At 37.4% G+C, this 19318-nt stretch overlaps 1 protein-coding gene across 7 annotated transcripts in view; it reads left to right on the top strand.

The window, feature by feature from the left end:
• rims2a (regulating synaptic membrane exocytosis 2a) overlaps positions 1–19318 on the top strand; it is a gene marked incomplete at its 3' end in the record, with an annotated part of 189910 nt that overhangs the window by 150334 nt on the left and 20258 nt on the right. For 4 of the 7 annotated variants that reach the window (XM_084385430.1, XM_084385425.1, XM_084385427.1 and 1 more), the window contains one exon: positions 8620–8837. In XM_084385430.1, coding sequence (XP_084241556.1) covers positions 8620–8837 — 218 coding nt within the window. Of the gene's footprint in view, positions 1–8592; positions 8838–19318 lie in introns of all 7 variants that reach the window. The other 3 variants (XM_084385426.1, XM_084385431.1, XM_084385432.1) reach the window with 1 other exon arrangement.

The following is a 19318-nucleotide window of genomic DNA, read 5'->3' as shown; positions in this document are numbered from 1 at the left end:
GTCTAAAGGAACATCGTGGCCTAGATGAAAATGCACTTAGTAAAATCTGCATGAAAAAGGAACAGTCTGTTCAGCTGTGGATGAGCAAAAACATCCCCGGAGAGATTCCACGACGCTCCAAGAACATTTGCCGGAGGGATGGTCTTATCTGCCAGGACCTCCTGATAGACCATCAGGAGAAGCTTTGGATGGAGACTTTGGCCTTTGGTACAGAAATGCTTTGGCAGTATCTGCTATGTCCTGTTTTGACCATCATATAATCCTAGTGTATGTCAGTGGCACGAGGTCTCGCTAAAAGTGATGCTCAGGTGACCTTAGATGGGAAACTATGGCTCTGTTCCACCAACTGAGCTGCCTTGCTGCCCTATAGTTATAGGCCTTATTTTATTTTATTTTATTTTATTTTATTTTTTTATTTTTATAAAAAAAAAATATTTATATATACAGTGCTATGCATAAGTTTAGGCAACCATGCTAAAGTTGACTAAAAAGAGGAATAAAAAATCATATTTTGCAAATTTAACTTAATGCCTTATTTTAAAAAATTAGGAAAAATCCAACCTTTAAGGACACCAATTTTCTTTGTGAATGAATAATGTATCGTAAATAAATAAATGTTCTTCCTTAAAAAACAGGGTGCATAAGTTTGGGCACCACTATGTTAAATTCCCATAGAGGCAGGCAGATTTTTATTTTTAAGTATTTTTTTTATTTATTTTTTTAGGATACTATGCATCCTGATAAAGTTCCCTTGGCCTTTGGAATTAAAATAGCCCCACATCATCACATAGCCTTCACTATACCTAGAGATTGGCATGATTTTATTTCAGTTAGCCTAATAGCTAGTTTGATTTGCATTGAGAGATGATCTTATGGAAAGTACTCCATGCCAATCTCTAGGTATGGTGAAGGCTATGTGATGATGTGGGGCTATTTTAATTCCAAAGGCCAAGGGAACTTTATCAGGATGCATAGTATCCTAAAAAAAAAAAAAAAAAAAATACTTAAAAATAAAAATCTGCCTGCCTCTATGGGAATTTAACATAGTGGTGCCCAAACTTATGCACCCTGTTTTTTAAGGAAGAACATTTATTTATTTACGATACATTATTCATTCACAAAGAAAATTGGTGTCCTTAAAGGTTGGATTTTTCCTAATTTTTTAAAATAAGGCATTAAGTTAAATTTGCAAAATATGATTTTTTATTCCTCTTTTTAGTCAACTTTAGCATGGTTGCCTAAACTTATGCATAGCACTGTATATATATATATATATATTTAATCAAACCGATAAGTATATATTTTTTTTATTTTTTTTATTAATTAACCCTTTTGCAGTGCAGGTAAGGCCAACATTTTTAGATAATTATACTAGAGATTCCTTTTTTCTTTTTCTTTTTTGCAATATTTAGTAAATTCTAATCATTTTAAAAGACCGAGATAATTCTTTCATTCTGGTCATTCAGCGCTCCCATTTGTGATGACGCCACTGACTGCAGGTCAGCTCAATGGTGCACATCCATTCACATTTACACACTGTCACATCTCTATGAATTGTCATACTTCATAATATCACCCCAGGTATTGCTCTGGACCGACAGCCTGTTTCAGAAGGCCTCCTTTATTAATCGCAGACCAGATTAAAACACACCAAAGTGCCTGAAGCCGTCAAGGCGTTAGTAATCTTCCAGTAAACACTTGTCAGAATGCTCAATGATCCGTTACAGATAGTGTGGCTTCTCTTTACACTGCCACAGACCATATCCCTCTGGTTACTGTGGTTTCAAGTTTGAAGTGTTTAAAAATATATATATATATTTTAACTTCACCAGATGAAATTGCAGTTAAATATGATGGAAATCTACAATTGTAGCCTACAATTGCTGGGGTAAATTCTGGTAAATTTTCAACAACATTCATCATACTTTTAGATTTGAGATATTATTGGTTTTAGACACATTCATGGTGAAATTATAATTTTTTATGTTTTTTTCCCTGTTTGTAGTCAAACTGTGTGCTTAAACTGATTAATACTTAAAGGGCCCTATTTTAACGATCTAAGCACATGGTCTAAAGTGCACGGCGCAAGTTCGCTTAGGGCGTGTCCGAATCCACTTTTGCTAGTTTAATGACGGGAGAAATGGTCGGCGCACCAGGCGCATGGTCTAAAAGGGTTGTCCCTATTCTCTGAATAGTGTGTTTTGGGATTTACGTGCATTAAACCAATCAGAGTCTCATCTCCCATTCCCTTTAAATGCCAGTTGAGCTCGCGCCATGGCAGATTCGCTATTTACATGACGGAATTTGATAGTGATCCAGAGCGAACGGAACTGCTTGTGTGCGAGGTAACAAGCCGGATTCCACCATATCTTTATGTACACAATAATAATCTTTTACATTGTAATCCTTTATTTTAAATATTTGGCATGTTTGTGTGCTGCTGCACCCTGTGTGTGTAATAAGCAGAGTGTACGCGCATTGTGGACCCGCCTATAGGCGCACATTACTAACGCGCTCTTTAAGGAACAAAAAAAATGTTGCAGTCTATTTCTGTTGCCTCAAAATAGCAACGTGCCAACAATGCGCCAGAACACACCTCGTTTTCAGACCAGCACGCCCATGGGCGCACAAATGGGCGCAAATGCACTTGGTATTTAAACAACTTGGCGCAGGACGTGAAAATGATAACTGCGTCAGGCTGAAACTAGCAAAAAACACTTGCATCGCGCTTGGCGCTGCATCGCGGCGGGTGTAAGATAGGGTGTTACACACACATTGATCTCTTTTGGGTCTTGTGTGTTTGTCAGATAGCTCTGCAGGTGGAAACTCTCTCACTCTCGCACACATTTTACACACACCTCAATAAAGTTAATCATCAAAAAAGGTATGCCACTTTTGTGTGCAATAGTTCAGAGAAAAAAACTTCACTCATCACCTGCAGTCCAGTTTAACTGCTATCTCTGACTATATAATGCAGAGCTTTGTGTATTTATATGAATAATATAAGATAATATAATAATGAAATTAATACAATTAAAAACATGTATTAATAATAATTATTAATAAGTATTAATATTACTATTGTTTTTCATATAATAAGTTTTATATTTTAGCATGTTCACACTGTAAAAAATTTGTAACACTCCCAAATCAAAAATTTCAATTGACCGATAACATCTAAATTTTTCAATTGGCCCAAGTGAAATTCTGTAAATTCTAAAATTAAATGTACAGATTTTCACTTGGGCCAATTGAAAAATTTAGATGTTATTGGTCAATTGAAATTTTTGATTTGGGAGTGTTACAAATTTTTTACAGTGTGTTCAAGACTCAAAATATTTTTTTAGATGATTTTTATTCGTGTTGGTGATTGTAATAATAGTTTTATATTTTAGCATGTTTGAGTTATGTTCGAATGCTCAAATATTTGTTATGCTCAAGACTCAAATTAGTTTGGAGATGTGATTGTTTTTCATGCCATTTTAATTTCATATTTTTATGGAAAATGTACTGTACTTTAGTCCAGTTTGGATGAGTGAAGTAAAAAAAATGTAATGCCATCATTTTATATTTCATGACATTTACAAACAAAAAGGCTTTTTAATCTGGTCTGCTTCTAGAAACTCTCTATAAGATTAATAAAAGTTGCTTTCTGAAGCAAGCTGTTTGTCTGGAGCAAGAATGATCATTAAAGAAGACTTGACATTTTATATCTGGAAGGATGTTCACCTTTGAGAAGACAGTGATTCACACCAAGGACAATAAATATAACGATAACTATATTAGCATCCTCACCAGTGGACGATATCGTTCTGTTTATTCTAAGCTCATGCTCGTCTGTCACTTTAAATGCTTGAGCTCGTTACAGCAGGATGGATTCTGATTGGTTGCCTATGTTTTTATCGTTCATCAGCTGGATAAAATCGTTCTGTAAGTGATTCCAACGATATTGTTTCTTTGTGCCGTTATCATTACAGCTATGGTGTTATTACAGCTTTATTATTATCTTTATAGTTATCGTCCTTGGTGTGAATGGGCCTTTGGGAGACTTTGACTTTTTTAGATTTTGGTGTTTTTGACCTGTGGTCAGGTTTTCAGATTAGACCATATATAACCACAAAATGTTCTTCTTGTTGTCTTTGTGAATTTGTTTGCAAACTTTTGCACAGATGATTCCCTGACTGTCTGTCAATCAGGTGGTGAGACATAATCCAGAGAGATAGATTTGTCTCTGTCATGCAGCAGCATGAAGGATTTGTATATTGATGTCCGGCATTAATCTCCACCTGGGTCTTGTGTCTGTCAGAGCGGCTCTATGACCCTTTCTCATTACATTGATGAGAGGGAGGTAATGGCCATCTGAACCCCTGCGGCGGTCTGACACATCTCTCTGTGAGATCTCACGTGCGCACTGCTGGAGGAAACTGTCTGCATGATAAATAGTGTCTGCCAGCATCCCATCCAATCAGTCAGTCTGTGGAACAGTATCTCTTTAGGGCTGTGATTAACTCTGAAACAGTTGTGTTGGGCTGTGATTTCCCTCAGACACTTACATCACTACAATAGGGCCAGAAACACAATTCATTCAGTTCTTATTGCTGTGCAATGACAGTAGTTAACACCAAACCGAAAACTGAGAACCGAAAACAAAATGTAATTTTGAGCTATAGTTTGCTATCACACCCCTTGTGGCAGCTTTGAGAAAGCTAGAAGTACGTGCATTGTGCTATTAATCGACTCCTAAATCATTTTAGAGAACTTTTTTGGGGGGGCGGTTCACATAGAATATTTTCTTGCGTCAATCTGTGCAGTTTCTTATTGTGTTTCTGTGTAAACACCCGTGTTGTTATTGTTCACTAAAACTACACTGAAACCCTAACGCTCAAAATAATTAATTGGTTTGAGTAGGACAAACTTAAATTAAACTAATTAGTTCAGTCAAATGAACTTTTATGAGTATTTAGCACTTTCTTTTTCTTTCAAGTTCACAGAACTTATATATTTTAAGTAAACTGAATTTTCATTGTTTTGAATTTTATGAAATGATTTCTTTTAATTTAGATGAACTTAAGTTTAACTGAAACTGGGCTGGGATTTTTTTATTTCCCAGCATGCTATGCCCATGGCACTCGAAAGGGAGAGTAAATGTTAAAATTAAATGTGATATAATGGGTTTTTTTGTGTGCTAGATTAATGTTAAGTGGGAGATTTAAAAATCATTTTCATGATTTGAAATAAAATAAAATTAAATATTCAATGAAAAACTTTCACAACTTGAATTTAAACTCTATTTCTCAAAGTTTGCTATCTTCTGTGTTTCTTTTAAGTATACACTTTGTCTTAGATGTTTCATTAAATGCGAGTTCACTGCTGTAGAGTGTAGTGATTATCTATTGATACTGGCAGTGTTTTTCACTCTTTCTCATGCGATATATCAGTCCTAAATTATTCAGGATCCAAGATTAGCAGATGACAGACAGCTTGATGTGACATGGCTGTATTTGAGCAAAGCTGTAGGGCAGGGCTGCATTTCGAAAAGGCTAATTGTAGTAATTGAAGAACATGTTGTCAGAGCTCATTGATTTCCATTGCATGTGTCTGTGGCCCTAATTCTATTGATGAAGAAGAAGAGCAGACCTCTCTATGGCCGCACGTGTATCATTTAAGCACATTTGTAATCATTAAGATTTCATTAGGTTCCTTTGTCCAGGAAGTCATTTGTCTCTTTGCTTCGCGGTTCGTTCACAGCAGCGCGAGACGCTAATGTAATCTTTTTACACGTGTCTTTTTTTTTTTTTTTTTTGTCATGGAGAAAGAAAAATAGACCAGCCTGTGTGGAATATAGAGCAGCATGCATTAACTACTGAATGTGATCTGCTAGACAGCATTTTAAGGCGTTATAAGCGTGCTCCCATCAGTCCCATGATGCATTACCTCAAGTTCATTCAAGACGGTGGAGGAAGCAGCTCTAGATATATTTTTTTCATCATGGAAAATGTATACAAATAGTGTCATCAAATTTTTCAGTAAATGGACAGTTTTTATGTGCGTGTGCTGCTGTATTTATTTTTCATGCTTATTCCACGAGTACTGCTTAGTTATATTAGATTAGCAACATGCTAACATCAGACTCTTGTGTAGCACTCCTGATAACCGTTGTATAATTCATAGCTGTTATTTAATTGAAACATCCAATGTATAAATCACTCTTTTCAGTTTATTATTATTTTATTAGTCATAATACTTGGTTAGGGTTAGGAATGAGTAGCGTTACCTACTGAAAGTCCATTTGCATTAGAAGTAACACTGCAGATACGTTCTCTGAAAACAATGCAGTGTTGATTCTCAAGCCGTTTTATCTTGTTTTAGATATTTTAACTAGAAAACACTATAAAAATACTCATGAGAATAGAACTTTTGCAGTTTTTGTGCAGAATATTGAAAAAGTAGTATGAATAGAATGTAGACCACCATGGTGAACATCAAGTGCATTCCAATCAGATTTGAGGGACTTGTTTACAGTTTGTCAAGTTTAGGTTTACAAACCAGGGTTAGGTGCTTCTACATGAGTGTTATTCACCTGTCATTTCCCTCTGATTTAAGTTAGAGCTATTAGGACTATGTTTTCAGACAGGATATTAAAGGGATAGTTCACCCAAAAATGAAAATTCTGTCATCATTTACTCACCCTCAAGTTGTTCCAAACCTGTATGAGTTTCTTTGTTCTGCTGAACACAAAGGAAGATATTTGGAAGAATGTTTGTAATCAAACAGATCTCGGTCCCCATTGACTTCCATAGTAGGAAAAAATATATACTATGGTAGTCAATGGGGACCGAGATCTGTTTGGTTACAAACATTCTTCCAAATATCTTCCTTTGTGTTCAGCAGAACAAAGAAACTCATACAGGTTTGGAACAACTTGAGGGTGAGTAAATGATGACAGAATTTTCATTTTTGGGTGAACTATCCCTTTAATATGTTGGAATATGTGGAACACAATGGTAACCAAGGTGCAACCTGATCTAGAACTTTTAACTAGTAGTTTCTTGTGTATTCTTGGTGTAATCTTTGACGTTGTAAGGGATAGTTCAACCCTAAATTAAGTCATCATTTACTCACCCTGGTGTTATTCTAATGCCGTATGCACTTCTTTTTTTTTATGGACCACAAAAGGAGATTTTTCTTTTTTTAATTGTCCCGCTCGCTCTTATAATGGCAGAGACGTATCAAAGAATCTTCACTCCGTCTTGCCCCTTTGGTCGATCGGATCACAAGTGGACGATGCTAAATACAGGTGTAAATGGGGTCTAAAACGTTTTAAGCTTGTCCACTTCCGACCACTCCCAGAGGTAGTCGAAAACGCATTCTACCGGATTGCTTTCGCATTGTAAACACTCAGGTGGTCGAAAGTGTTCGAACAGCCACAAAAGACGCCTACTACATCTACTGACTTAATGTGTAAACATTATGGGAAGCGCACTAACCAGACGGGATCCAAATTTTGTCGGCTGAAGACCCAAGTTTGGTTTGAAGACGAAAAACTTACCAAGCACAATGTTCTCTCACCATTCCTGATTTCTAACACGCACTCAGTGTTCGGCTGGTCTTGCGGCTGTCAGAGCAGAAACGAAAGCTGCTGCTCTCCATGTTTCATCTCTGCGCACGTTCATATGTAAATTGTGCAAGCTTTTTTTGTCCATCACATCGAAAGATCTGAAAAAAACATACATTTATCCGCACATAGACCCTCGACTTGAAGAAATCAGGACAGAAATGGTTGAAAGTGGACAAAAGAGACGGCTTAAAACACCAGGTGTAAACCGGAATGTGTCTCCTTCATCTACTTGTGATCCAATTGACCAAAATGCATTATAATACCACTTGTAAAAGTGGAAAAAAAGTACACGTGTAGGTGTTGTATTTCATGTCATGTTTTTGTTAATCTTGATTTCACACAACCCCCAGAACACTTGGCATATACGGCACGTGCCGCATGGGATCGTTCTCTGATACTTTTGCGTCTTTTCTAAAAAGCTTGATGCTGGTCGCTATTCAACGGCATTATGTGGATGAGCGCGAGGACATTTAAAAAAAAAAAATCTTTTGTGGTCCGTAAAAGAAAGGAGGGCATACGGCATTAGAACAACACCAGGTTGAGTAAATGATGACTTTAATTTCCTTTTAGGGTGAACTATCCCTTTATGGTCTAAGACCTTGGAAGTCTCTTTTTACGATACATTAACTGCTGTACGTTTGCTTCAATGTGAGAGAACTAGCGACAGTTGTTTACCATTGTAGATAGACACGCTGTAGTAGTTGAAGATGCCGTTCATCACTTACTACTAAAACTTAACGCCCAGAACATATCCCAAAAGTTTACTGTGAAGCACCCTGAGCTGATTGGAGGCCTAAACCCTTTAACCTTTAACCTTATTCTGACCTGAATCTCCGCTCTCCTTCTCCCTCCACTTACCTAACTCTCTACTTTCTCTTCTCCATCGTCCATCCATCCATCCATTCATCCATCCTCTACTCTACCCCTCTGCTGCTCCTCCTTCATGTCTCTCCTCCATGGGCCGCCACTGACAGTGAATTTACATCCAAAATGAAAAACAGGCAAATGGGAACGGCGGACGGGGGCACCATGACCAAGAGCACCAGCATCGGCGGGGACATGTGCAGTCTGGAGAAGACCGACGGCAGCCAGTCAGACACGGCCGTGAGCCTGGTGGGAACCGATGTCAAGAAACGGCGCTCCAGCATCGGTGCCAAGATGGCGGCAGTCGTGGGGTTGAGTCGAAAGAGTCGCAGCGCCTCACAGCTCAGCCAGACAGGTAGGAGTCCAGTCACGTCTGTCCGGCTCTGTCCTCATGTTTGTCTCTAACTCAGCGTCCTTTCTTTTCCTTTTGCTGTCTGTATGTTTTTCTCAACCCCTTACAGAGAGTGCTTTTCTAGCATCAGCTCTAACAACCTAACAACTTTTGTTTAAACAGCCTGTTTCTCAAAGTGTAAATTGGGTCAGTGCAGGACCGAGGACCACCGAATAATTGAGATCCCTCTCTTTTACACCCCTCTCTCTTTCTTTCTGTTGCCGTTCCTCTGAAGTGACAAAAGTTCTCCAACTGTTTGCAGCTTTTTATTTCAGCCGAGCGTGTGATTAATGAATATCAAACTGCTTGAAGTTTGAATCGTTCTGTGCTGTTGCATTATGATTGTTTTATTTGGCATATACACAAAAGTAACATGGTATTACTTGTGGTAATTTCAGCAGCACTTTATTTTACAGTCCTGTTCCGCATGTACATTCTATGTACTTACTATAATAATTGCAATAACTGGGTAATAACTAGGTACTAACCCTGAACCTATCCCTAAACTTAACCTTATCCCATGTAGTTACCTTATATTACCCAGTACTTTGTTAGGTAGGTACACGTATAGGTGCATGTACTGTAAAATAAAGTGCAACCATAATTTCATGTTTTTGGACATTTATCATTTTAATGCCATGGTTTTATTTGACTGCATGTATATGATAATCATTTAGTACCATGGTATATATCAAAATGCTATGACATTACTATAGTACATGTCCAAAATGATGGCATTTTAACATTATATCATAGTACTACCATGTCTTTTTGTTGATGTACTTGAGTATGTTTGTGTTGTGGTTGAAGGTTGTTGGATTATGATTGTTTTATTTAAAATGGCAGGTTGCTGGTGCATTTGTTACATTTGGTAAAACAATATAAAATTGTCCATGTTGCTCATAAATATTTCATTTCTGTTAGCGCTCTCAGTGATTTTATATTCCCAGGTCCTGCAGTCTGAAGCGTATCACACTGCTGATGTTACACATATTCCCAACTCTTCTGCCTCAAACACAATACTTACTTATAGTACTCTGGTAGTACCATGGTACAGTGATGGCATCAGATGCAAATACCATGGTACTTTGATACCATGGTACTGAATTTTATGTAATAGTGAAAAAGAAATGTATAATATAATATAAAAATAAATTTACAAGTATACTACTAATACATTTACATATTTATGTACTTAATATAAATACTCTGCAATTGTACTTTTGGTATGCTAAATTGGAACAACTAATTTTGTACTAAATGCACTTTAATTGTACAGAAGTAGAGCTGAAGTCCAACTTAAGATATAATTAAGTATACTTGACTGTGCTAAAATGGAATATTGCAAGTATACTTTAGGTACACTTTAAATATCTTGCATTTAAAGACTGATATTATACAGAGATCATACTATCCTTACTAATAATGATATTAAAACACATTTTAGGCTTAATATTAAGAAATGTGTATTAATAAAAGTTAATGTCAAGCCCTGAATATGATGATAATTCAGCAACGTGGTATATATCAAAATCCTGTAGTATTGGCATCTGACACCTTCATTTTACCATGGTATCATCACAAGACTTTTTAAGGGAATGCATTAATAATTCTCTTAAAAAAAGTTATTTTACAGATTTATGATTTCTCTTTACAGCACTCTGTAAACTGCTGTTATGATTCACATAATCTCTGCAACGACTTTTGTTTTCTGCCATAATCTGTCTGTCCAGAGTTTTCATGGTTTGCTGTAATTGAGGAGGTGTATCCTCCAGTGTCGGCACATTTATCTAATCTATTTGTGTCAGTGAGCGGCTAATCGACTCATTGGCTGGCACTGGCTATACTGGCTGGCTCAAGTCTGAATGGTGGCGTGCAGGTAGATCACATGCCCAAAGAAATGAAAACAGCTCTTCAGACGGCTCGTGCTCAGCCTGCACATGGCAGGTGGTCGGTAGTGTGTTTTTAATAAGTTGGGCTGGTTGCCAGGGGCCGTAGCACTCTGTCACGTCTCGTGGGGTGTGTTGTGTCTTCTGCTCGTCTGTGATGTCTTTTAGCTTCCTTCCACTTACAGAATTTATGCTTGCAAAAAAGAGGTCACAAACACAGACTCAGGTCTGAAATTTGGCAGTATATTTAGTTTTTGTTCCTGCATAAAGCTGATGTGTGCACAATATTTTTCAGTGCTAAAATGCTTTTTCTAAAATTTCTAAAATTAGAAAAATAAAATAAATGATTGTTTATACCATTAGAGCTATTCTCAAGATATGGTAGAGTATGCTATGTTCATTTGTCATATATCATGTTTACATCCAAATTGTGAATTAAATGTATGCAGAAAATCTGAATATCGCAAAAACTATTTGTACTTAAAGCAGCGCTTCGGTTCAATGTGTTCAGGAGAACAAAATTGTTATTTACAGGGAAATTGGCACAAAATAGAAATGGGTGTTGTTTCCACTGGGAACATGACTGTGGTTTTTTTTTTATCAAATTAAATGTATTTCTTGTTTACTAATCATTGTTGACAGATTTTGAATTAGCTTTTATTTTTAAATGTTTAGTTTTAATTTAATTTTAGATTTTGTTATGTGCACTTAAATTTCTGTTTATGAATATTAATTTCAGTTTTGTTTTCGTAATTTTAGTACTTTAACTTCAAGTTATTTTAAGTTAGTTGCCAAGGCAATATTTCTATTTTTCATTTGGTTTTGAGTTGTATTTCAGCTTTATTTCAGTTAAAGAAAACTATTTTTAGTTTCAAAAGTTAAAGGTTTATTCTAATTTCAAAGTCAAAGTCACATGACATTTTTATTCTTATCTACTCAATTAGGGGCCGTTTACACGACATTTTCAACTGTAAACAGAAAACTTTTTATGCGTTTGACCGTTCATTCCCTAGTGAAAAAAACCTATACCAAAATCTATTTAAAATACATTTGTTTCATACTAAGTATACTGCAAATCAATTAACATATTTACTGACATATCGCTTTAGACTTACTGATATAAATATTATATTTAAACTTAATTTGGAGTACTTCTTTATTGCACAATGCATATTTCTTAATATTAAGCCTAAAATATGTTTAATATCATTATTAGTAAGGATAGTAGGATCACTGTATAATATCAGTCTTTACATGCAAGATATTTAAAGTGTACCTAAAGTATTCTTGCAATAGTTCCACTTTAGCGCCATCAAATATACAGTATTTAAGTATATCTTTAGTTGGACCTCAGCACTATTTCTAGATGCAATAAGTACAAAATTAGTTGTTCCAATTTAGCGGACTTTAAGTATATCAATTTAGTGTACTAAAACTACAATTGCAGGGTATTTATAGTAAGTACAGACATATGTGAATATATTTGTAGTATAAAATAAATGCAATTAGGTATATTTATTTTTCACAAGGTTTTACACGCCAATGACATTTTGGGGGCCTGAAAACGTTATTGTAAACAGGTTTTAGAGTGCAAGTTTTTGAAAACGGTACCGTTATCGTCTCCGTATAAACAACAAAAATGCAAATTTGTTAATACGGTGATATAATGTGCACCTTACTGGCCTGGCATGAATAATACAGCGTTTTAGTTGTTTTTGCGGATCCGTGTGAGCGGGGATCGGTTTGAAATAGACATATCTTCTTCCTTTTTGGGGCAAAATTTTAAACAAACTCGACACTGAGAATTCCAACCAAACATATGAGAAATTAATGTTCGTAGTGAGATCCGGTGTGCTGTTTTATTTGGTGCTTTAAAGTTTAGAAAGCCGCCTGCTCAGTGTCATGCTCAATACAGCAGCATTTCACCTGGAACAGGAAATCAGGTCTGGCTGAGATGTGCAGCTCCAAACACCAGCTCATGCGATGTGAATCATAGAGCCTATCAATTTTTCAGGCAGAGCTTTTAGCTGCTGTGCACGTGCAGGCCTGTGAAATCCCTGGCCTGTTTCTCAAAGCCCAGGCCGACTCTCTGGCTGCTTCCTGCTCCACTTTGTTGTGCTTAATTCAGAAAGCCTGAAAGCCTTGTAGAGAGGGCATGGAGCACAGACACACATTTCAAAAAGAGGTTATTCTAGGTTATCCTTTACTGTGTGAAAAGATGTGTGTTTGAAATGTGCATATATAGACTAGACTGCAGAAGATCTCCTGAGACTCGTCCTCTATGTCTAATTCACTTCTTTTTCACTACGAATAAATTATTTGATGGATGGATGAATGGGTGGTTGGATAGATTGATGGGTTTATATATGGAAGGGTGGATGGGTGGGTGTATGGATGGATGGATGGATTGATGGGTGGGTGGGTGGGTCGATGGATGGGTGCTTGAATGGATGGGTGGGTGGGTGTATGGATGGATGGGTGGGTATATGGATGGATGGATGATTGGATGAATGGATTGTTGGGTGGATGGATGGATGGAGTGATGGGTGTATGGATGGAAGGGTGGATGGATGATTGGATAGATGGATTGATGGGTGTATGGATGGAAGGGTGGATGGATGGATGATTGGATGGATGGATGGATGGATGGATAGATGGATGCAGCCTTGGTGAGCATAAGAGACTTCTTCCAAAAACAAAAAAATCGTACCTACCCCAAACTTTCGAATGGTAGTATATATATCTTTTTTTGTCTAATTGTCCAGTTAAATCATCTAAAAATCACTGCTGATTTAATGTTGACTTAATAGCCTGCCTTTAAGAGGATGTGCAGTGACATTCACATTAGCTTGGTGAACTTGCGTCATAGCTATTATTTTAGTGTATTTAAGTGTCTCTGCATCCAGGAGCAGAACTGTCCAATTTTGTGTTTACATGGAATATTTTGCCTCCATATTACAGGTTATTTTACTGTATCTCTGCACTGTGAGTGTCCATGAGAGACCGCTGGAGTCCTGCAGACTGCTCTAATTAATCTTTGATGACAAGATCTGCAGGAGAGAGCTTCATGGAGCTGAAGCCTCACGGTTTTATTCATGACCAAGCTGAATCATCGTTCTGATTTATGGTGGCCGATTGTTCCTCTCTGCGTTTTTAGAGGCCTGAACTCTCTTGTAATTATACCCAGCGCTCCATGGAGCTCACATCTAACCTCTGCTGATCTTCTCTTGCCTCCAGATCTGTGTCAGCAAAGTGGCCAGAGTTGCAAGTGCAGATGAAAACCCCTGATGTTCGGTGCTCTTATATGCTTATATTTTTATATGCTCACCCTGGCAAAACACAATCCCACAAGCCTTTTATGGCTCAGCAGTTCTTAGGTATGTTTCGTTTAAGTAAATCAAGTTTGTCCCAGATGTTTCTCCTAACATTCCATAGGAGAAATACAAAGTACACTGCAAAAAATTCAGACACTGTGATAAAAGTATATTCCCTGTGAGAAAAGGGGATGTATATAATGAGAAATTTTTTGTTTTTTTACATTTGATGCAAATACACATATTGTAGGAGACCTACAAAACTAAATTAGGACTCTTTAAAAAGCAAAAGTTACTCCAAAACTTTGATTAGAAGCATCAACAATGCTTCTAATCAAAGGGACAATACTGAATGTATTGGCATTTTTGCTCAATTTGAGCAGCAGATTTAAGCAAACATCTTCATTTTGTTCTGGTCCATTGTTATTTAGAAGAAACTATTGAGAAATTAGAAATTACACCCACAGGAGGATCTCTCTCTGCAGCATTATAATAGATTTTCAAAAATCCCAAAGGCTCCTAATGCATCCTGGGAAAGCTGAAACCACTGGTGTGCCCGTCAGTGTAATCGATGTAATCTCATCCATGTGCCCTTAGCCTTCAGTCCTGGAGCCATTTGAGCTTCTGTGATTCTCATGGAGGGCTCATATGCTACAGGAGCGAGACCCATACGAATATGTTTCCCGGACGAGGAAGTGGTTTTTTACTCTAGGTGCCATTGAGACTAGAGTACGCTACAGAATCTCTTGTTCTGTATTTAAGGATATAAAATAACATTGGCGCCAATAGCCTTGTGGGCAGCGCGTCGACGTGTTGCGCCGTTGCTTTTTGTGCGTCCCGAGTTCGAGTCCCGGCTCGCGGACCTTTCCCGATCCCGTCCCCCTCTCTCTCTCCCACCTCGCTTCCTGTCTATTCTATTCTATCCTATCATAATAAAGGCAAAAATCTGGGGAAAAAAACTTTAAAAAGTATACCAAATAACTTGCGCTCTTAAAAATAAAGGTTTTATAAAGGCATTGATGATTCCATGAAGAACCTTTAACATCCTTGAAACCTTTTCATTGTACAAAAGGTTCTTTAGAGTGGAAAAAGGTTCTTCAGATTATTAAATTGTTCTTCACACTAAGAAAAAAAATTGTTCTTTTAAGAATTGTTTACTGAAAGGTTCTTTTGGGAACCAAGAATTGTTCTCCTCTTGCACCGCTTTAAAAAGTATGTAAGCTTGTTTCCGCCATGGAATAAAAAATAAAAAGGAAAGTAATTGAGACTTTTTATCTCACAATTCTCACAGCTATGAGTTTATATCTTGCAATTCTGAAATTTTTTCTCAGAAATGTGAGTTTATTATTTTATATCTCGCATTTAAGAGTTTATATCCCAAAAAAACATCCAAATTGCAAAGTATAAAACCTCAATTCTGTTATAAAGTCAGAATTGCAAGATATAAACTCGTAATTCTGAGAAAAAAGTCAGCTCACAATTCTGACTTCATAACAATGTATTACATTTTACAGCAATTGCGATATGTCATAGTTCTGAGAAAGTCAGAATTGTGAAATAAGTTGCAATGGAAACAAGCTTCCATAGAAAACCACATTTTGGAACCTTTATTTTTAAAAGTGTAATATAAATGATCATGTGTGCAGCATTGAGCATTTCTTATTTGAATAAGATGCAGGTTTTTGCACTGAAATGCTGCATGCAAAAGTAACTAGTGAATTTGTCCTTGTGTCCTTAAATGTGCACACGGGTTTCTGTCTTGCGGCATGCACTGAGGTTTGAGGTATTCGGGAGGCGGTCGCTTTTCACTGTTTCCAAACACACTCATGCCTGTTCATAAATAAAATTGTTTTAATTACCAGCAGCCTCTTGTAGCTCTTTTTATAGATAATTTTCCACGGTGTCCTCCATACCGCAGTTTTTTCCCGAAGATTTATGCTGTGTTCATTTGTAAACAATGTGGTTTAGGAAATGAGCAGTCTGGGAAAATATTGCAGAGACTTGAAAAGCTTTTGAGTGGCTCTTAAAAAGCCGTTTCCAGAGAAATGACTTTGAGGCAGAGCAGAAAGGGACTTCAGAAGAGTAGACGCCACTCGACACGTCGCAGGGGATGGAGGGGAATGTTCAAGACCCGTTTTGGCATTTTGCAAAAAAAATTCTGTCCCACCAAAATATGTTTGGCGTTTCTTAAATTCAATTTACATTTATTTGTATAGCTCTTTTCACAGTACACATCATTTAAAAGCAGCTTTACAGAAAATGCATATGTCTACATTACAATTTAGAGTGATCTGTTATCAGAGGTAACTGTCTAAGTTACTGTATGTATTTCAGAAATATACATATACAAAATCACAGTTAGCGAAAATGGTAGTAATTTAAACAATGTAATAATTTAATGCAGAAACAATGCGCTCATTGAAGTAATGAATACTTGAATACTTAATGAATTCTTAAAACATTTAATAAATGTTTAGTTACCTATATAAAAGACCTATACCTATATACAATACCAAACATATATACTGTATATATTTAAAAAATGTGAAACAGGTCGCATTCCCCTTCTGAGGTGACCTGGCGACAATATTTTCTGAAGGTTAAGCCCCTCTTTCCACTGACCCAAGTGGTTTTGGCCCCGTTTTGTATCCTGTTCATAGAAAGTGGCACACGGTTTAGATGTTATTGTAGTTAGATGGTATGAGTTAAAACACTGGGAGCCTCTGGCACTGTTGAGAGCGACACTCACATGCAAAAATGACTTTTCGCAAGTGTGTTTACAAGTTGTACGAAATTTGAGGTTAAACAGACAAAGGGTTTAGAAGGGACAGATGAGTTTCAGCTTGTAATTTTTGGAGCTTGTCCCAGTAAAGGTCACTCATGGACTTGACATGGCCAGAACTTTTCACACTGATCTGACAGAACACCATGTGAAACCCATCATCTGGTAGAACAAACATTCTGTACTGATAATGAAAATTACAGCAGCTCTTCCTTGTCACACTTGTGAAATGTGTCTCTGTATAATCATATACCTCTGACCTTCACAGATTTCAAGATGTTGGATGTGTTTTTGGATGCTAAAATAATTTTGTTATTCATGCCTCAAAATAGCTTGAATGTAACTCTACACCCTTGCCTCATTTAGTATACGCGGTTCTATGAATATGCAAATTAGCCCCGCCTCCACTCACTCACACCAGCTCAGAGATTCACTCGTTGACGTGATTGGTTACAAGGTAATTTGTGACGTCAGAAACACCAGAGATTTCAAACCGCGTTTTTGAGACTGTCTTTGGTTCACTGCAGTTGGAGAAAATACTCAGCAATGGTGTTGACTTATGAATTTACACATAGTGGGCCCTATCTTGCACCCAGCGCAATTGACTTTGTACACCGACGCATGTATCATTCCTATTTTGCACCCGCGCACAGTGGACTTTTCTCTCCACAGACGCACGTCGGTAAATTAGGAAATGAACTTGCGCTCCCGGGGGCGGTTCAGCGAAAAGAGGAGGCGTGTTCTGGTGCAAACGTTCCCTGGTGCTATTTTGCAGGTTTAGAAAACAATTCCGCCACTGACCAGGAAAAACCTAGTCTAAAGTCAGTGGCGCGTTGCGCATGTTATTCAAATGCTATTTTGAGGGCGCATGCTTGGCCATAATGTAGCGTGTGCACAACGCGCATACACTTTGATTCTCTCATCTACACAGAAGCAGCAGTTTTCATTTTTGCAAATCATAGGCTACATTATTACAAGGAAAAATATTAACACACTTGGGAAATCATTGTTGTGTCCATGAAGATGTGAAACAGTAGGCATAAATCTAGCTTACACATTTACCCAAATTATCATACGCATGTTTAACCGAAGCTAATTTGGGTGGGTTTCTCCCATCCCCAATGTCACTTGGAGAACACAATGGTTCACGTCGGTCTCCTCGGCTGTGAACCGCTCCTGGCGCGCGCCTGGCAAATCCGCCGTTATAATTGCAATCCGCCATGGAAAAAGCGCGTCTGCTCTTAAAGGGAATGTGAGATGTCGCTCTGATTGGTTTATTTCACGTTACGCCCAAACCACACCTGTGAATAATGAAGCTACTTCAGACCAAACCATTTTAGATTTGCGTCGGGCGCAAGAGTCATTTATCCCGCCGGTATAATAGTGTAGTATAACAGCGCCTAAGATCCGCCCTCAAAGTTACTTGCGTTTGATACTTGCGTTTCAGATCGTTAAAATAGGGCCCAGTTTGTCTTAAAGGATATTAAAAACACCACAGACATATAGACAATATTAAAACCTTGCTTTCACCACAGGGGGACTTTAAAACCAAAGACGGTTTTAGACAAAGCTGGCCTTAAAGGAATAGTTCATCTAAAATGTATATACATGTACAGTATATGAAGTATTTATACCTATATATATACAGTATGTGTGTGTACAGTCAAACCAAAATTTATTCAGACACCTTCAACATTTCTCACATTATCACAGTTTATTCGCCATAGTTTAGAAAATGGTAATAAAATATGACAAGAACTCAGAGTTATCAAATCAGTTGATATTTCACTGGTTTTGGCCATCCTCCTGTTAGACTGTTTCACAAATGAATTAGGTTGAATAGCTGTCAGCTGTTAAGTGAAGTACACAATTATAATACCAATTTAGGTCAATCAATTGCCAAGCAATGCTTCATTTTGTTCAGTCTGTGGTGTAAAAAGGTCGCTTTTGCGATTAAAGAAAAAACACTTAAGCAAAACATGGTCAGGTCAAAGTGTTTGAATCATTTTTGGGTATAATATTTTGCTATCCTCACTTACATAAATGAACTAAAGTGTCCTGCACCCAGTAGTAAACAAATATCAAAAATGATATCTGGTGTCTGGTTTGACTGTATACAAGAGTCCGGCTACATGATTGCACACAGATGCTGAACCTTGTCTGATTAGGTCAATTGTCCTAAATTGCCGTTAGTTAAACTACATTAGACTGTAACAATGTAAAAGCTCAGAAAAGATGGAGGCTTGAACCGTCGAACAGTAAACGTAGCTTTAATCACAAAATAAACATAAACAACAACATGACCTGGTCCTCTCTCGTCTTCCTTTGTCGTCACTCCTCCTTTTATCCTTCCAGAGCTCCTCCGTGGGACTCGAGACTTAACACTCGCACCATCGGCCTCGCTCCATTCCCACGGCTCTCTTCCCCGCCCTGCTTGCCACATCGACATATTTAAAAGTT

The sequence above is a fragment of the Rutilus rutilus genome (genome assembly GCF_951802725.1).
Source record: "Rutilus rutilus genome assembly, chromosome: 17".
Classification (NCBI taxonomy): Eukaryota; Metazoa; Chordata; class Actinopteri; order Cypriniformes; family Leuciscidae; genus Rutilus; species Rutilus rutilus.
Note: the sequence above shows the minus strand (reverse complement) of the source record. Positions and strands in the feature narration are given on the sequence as shown.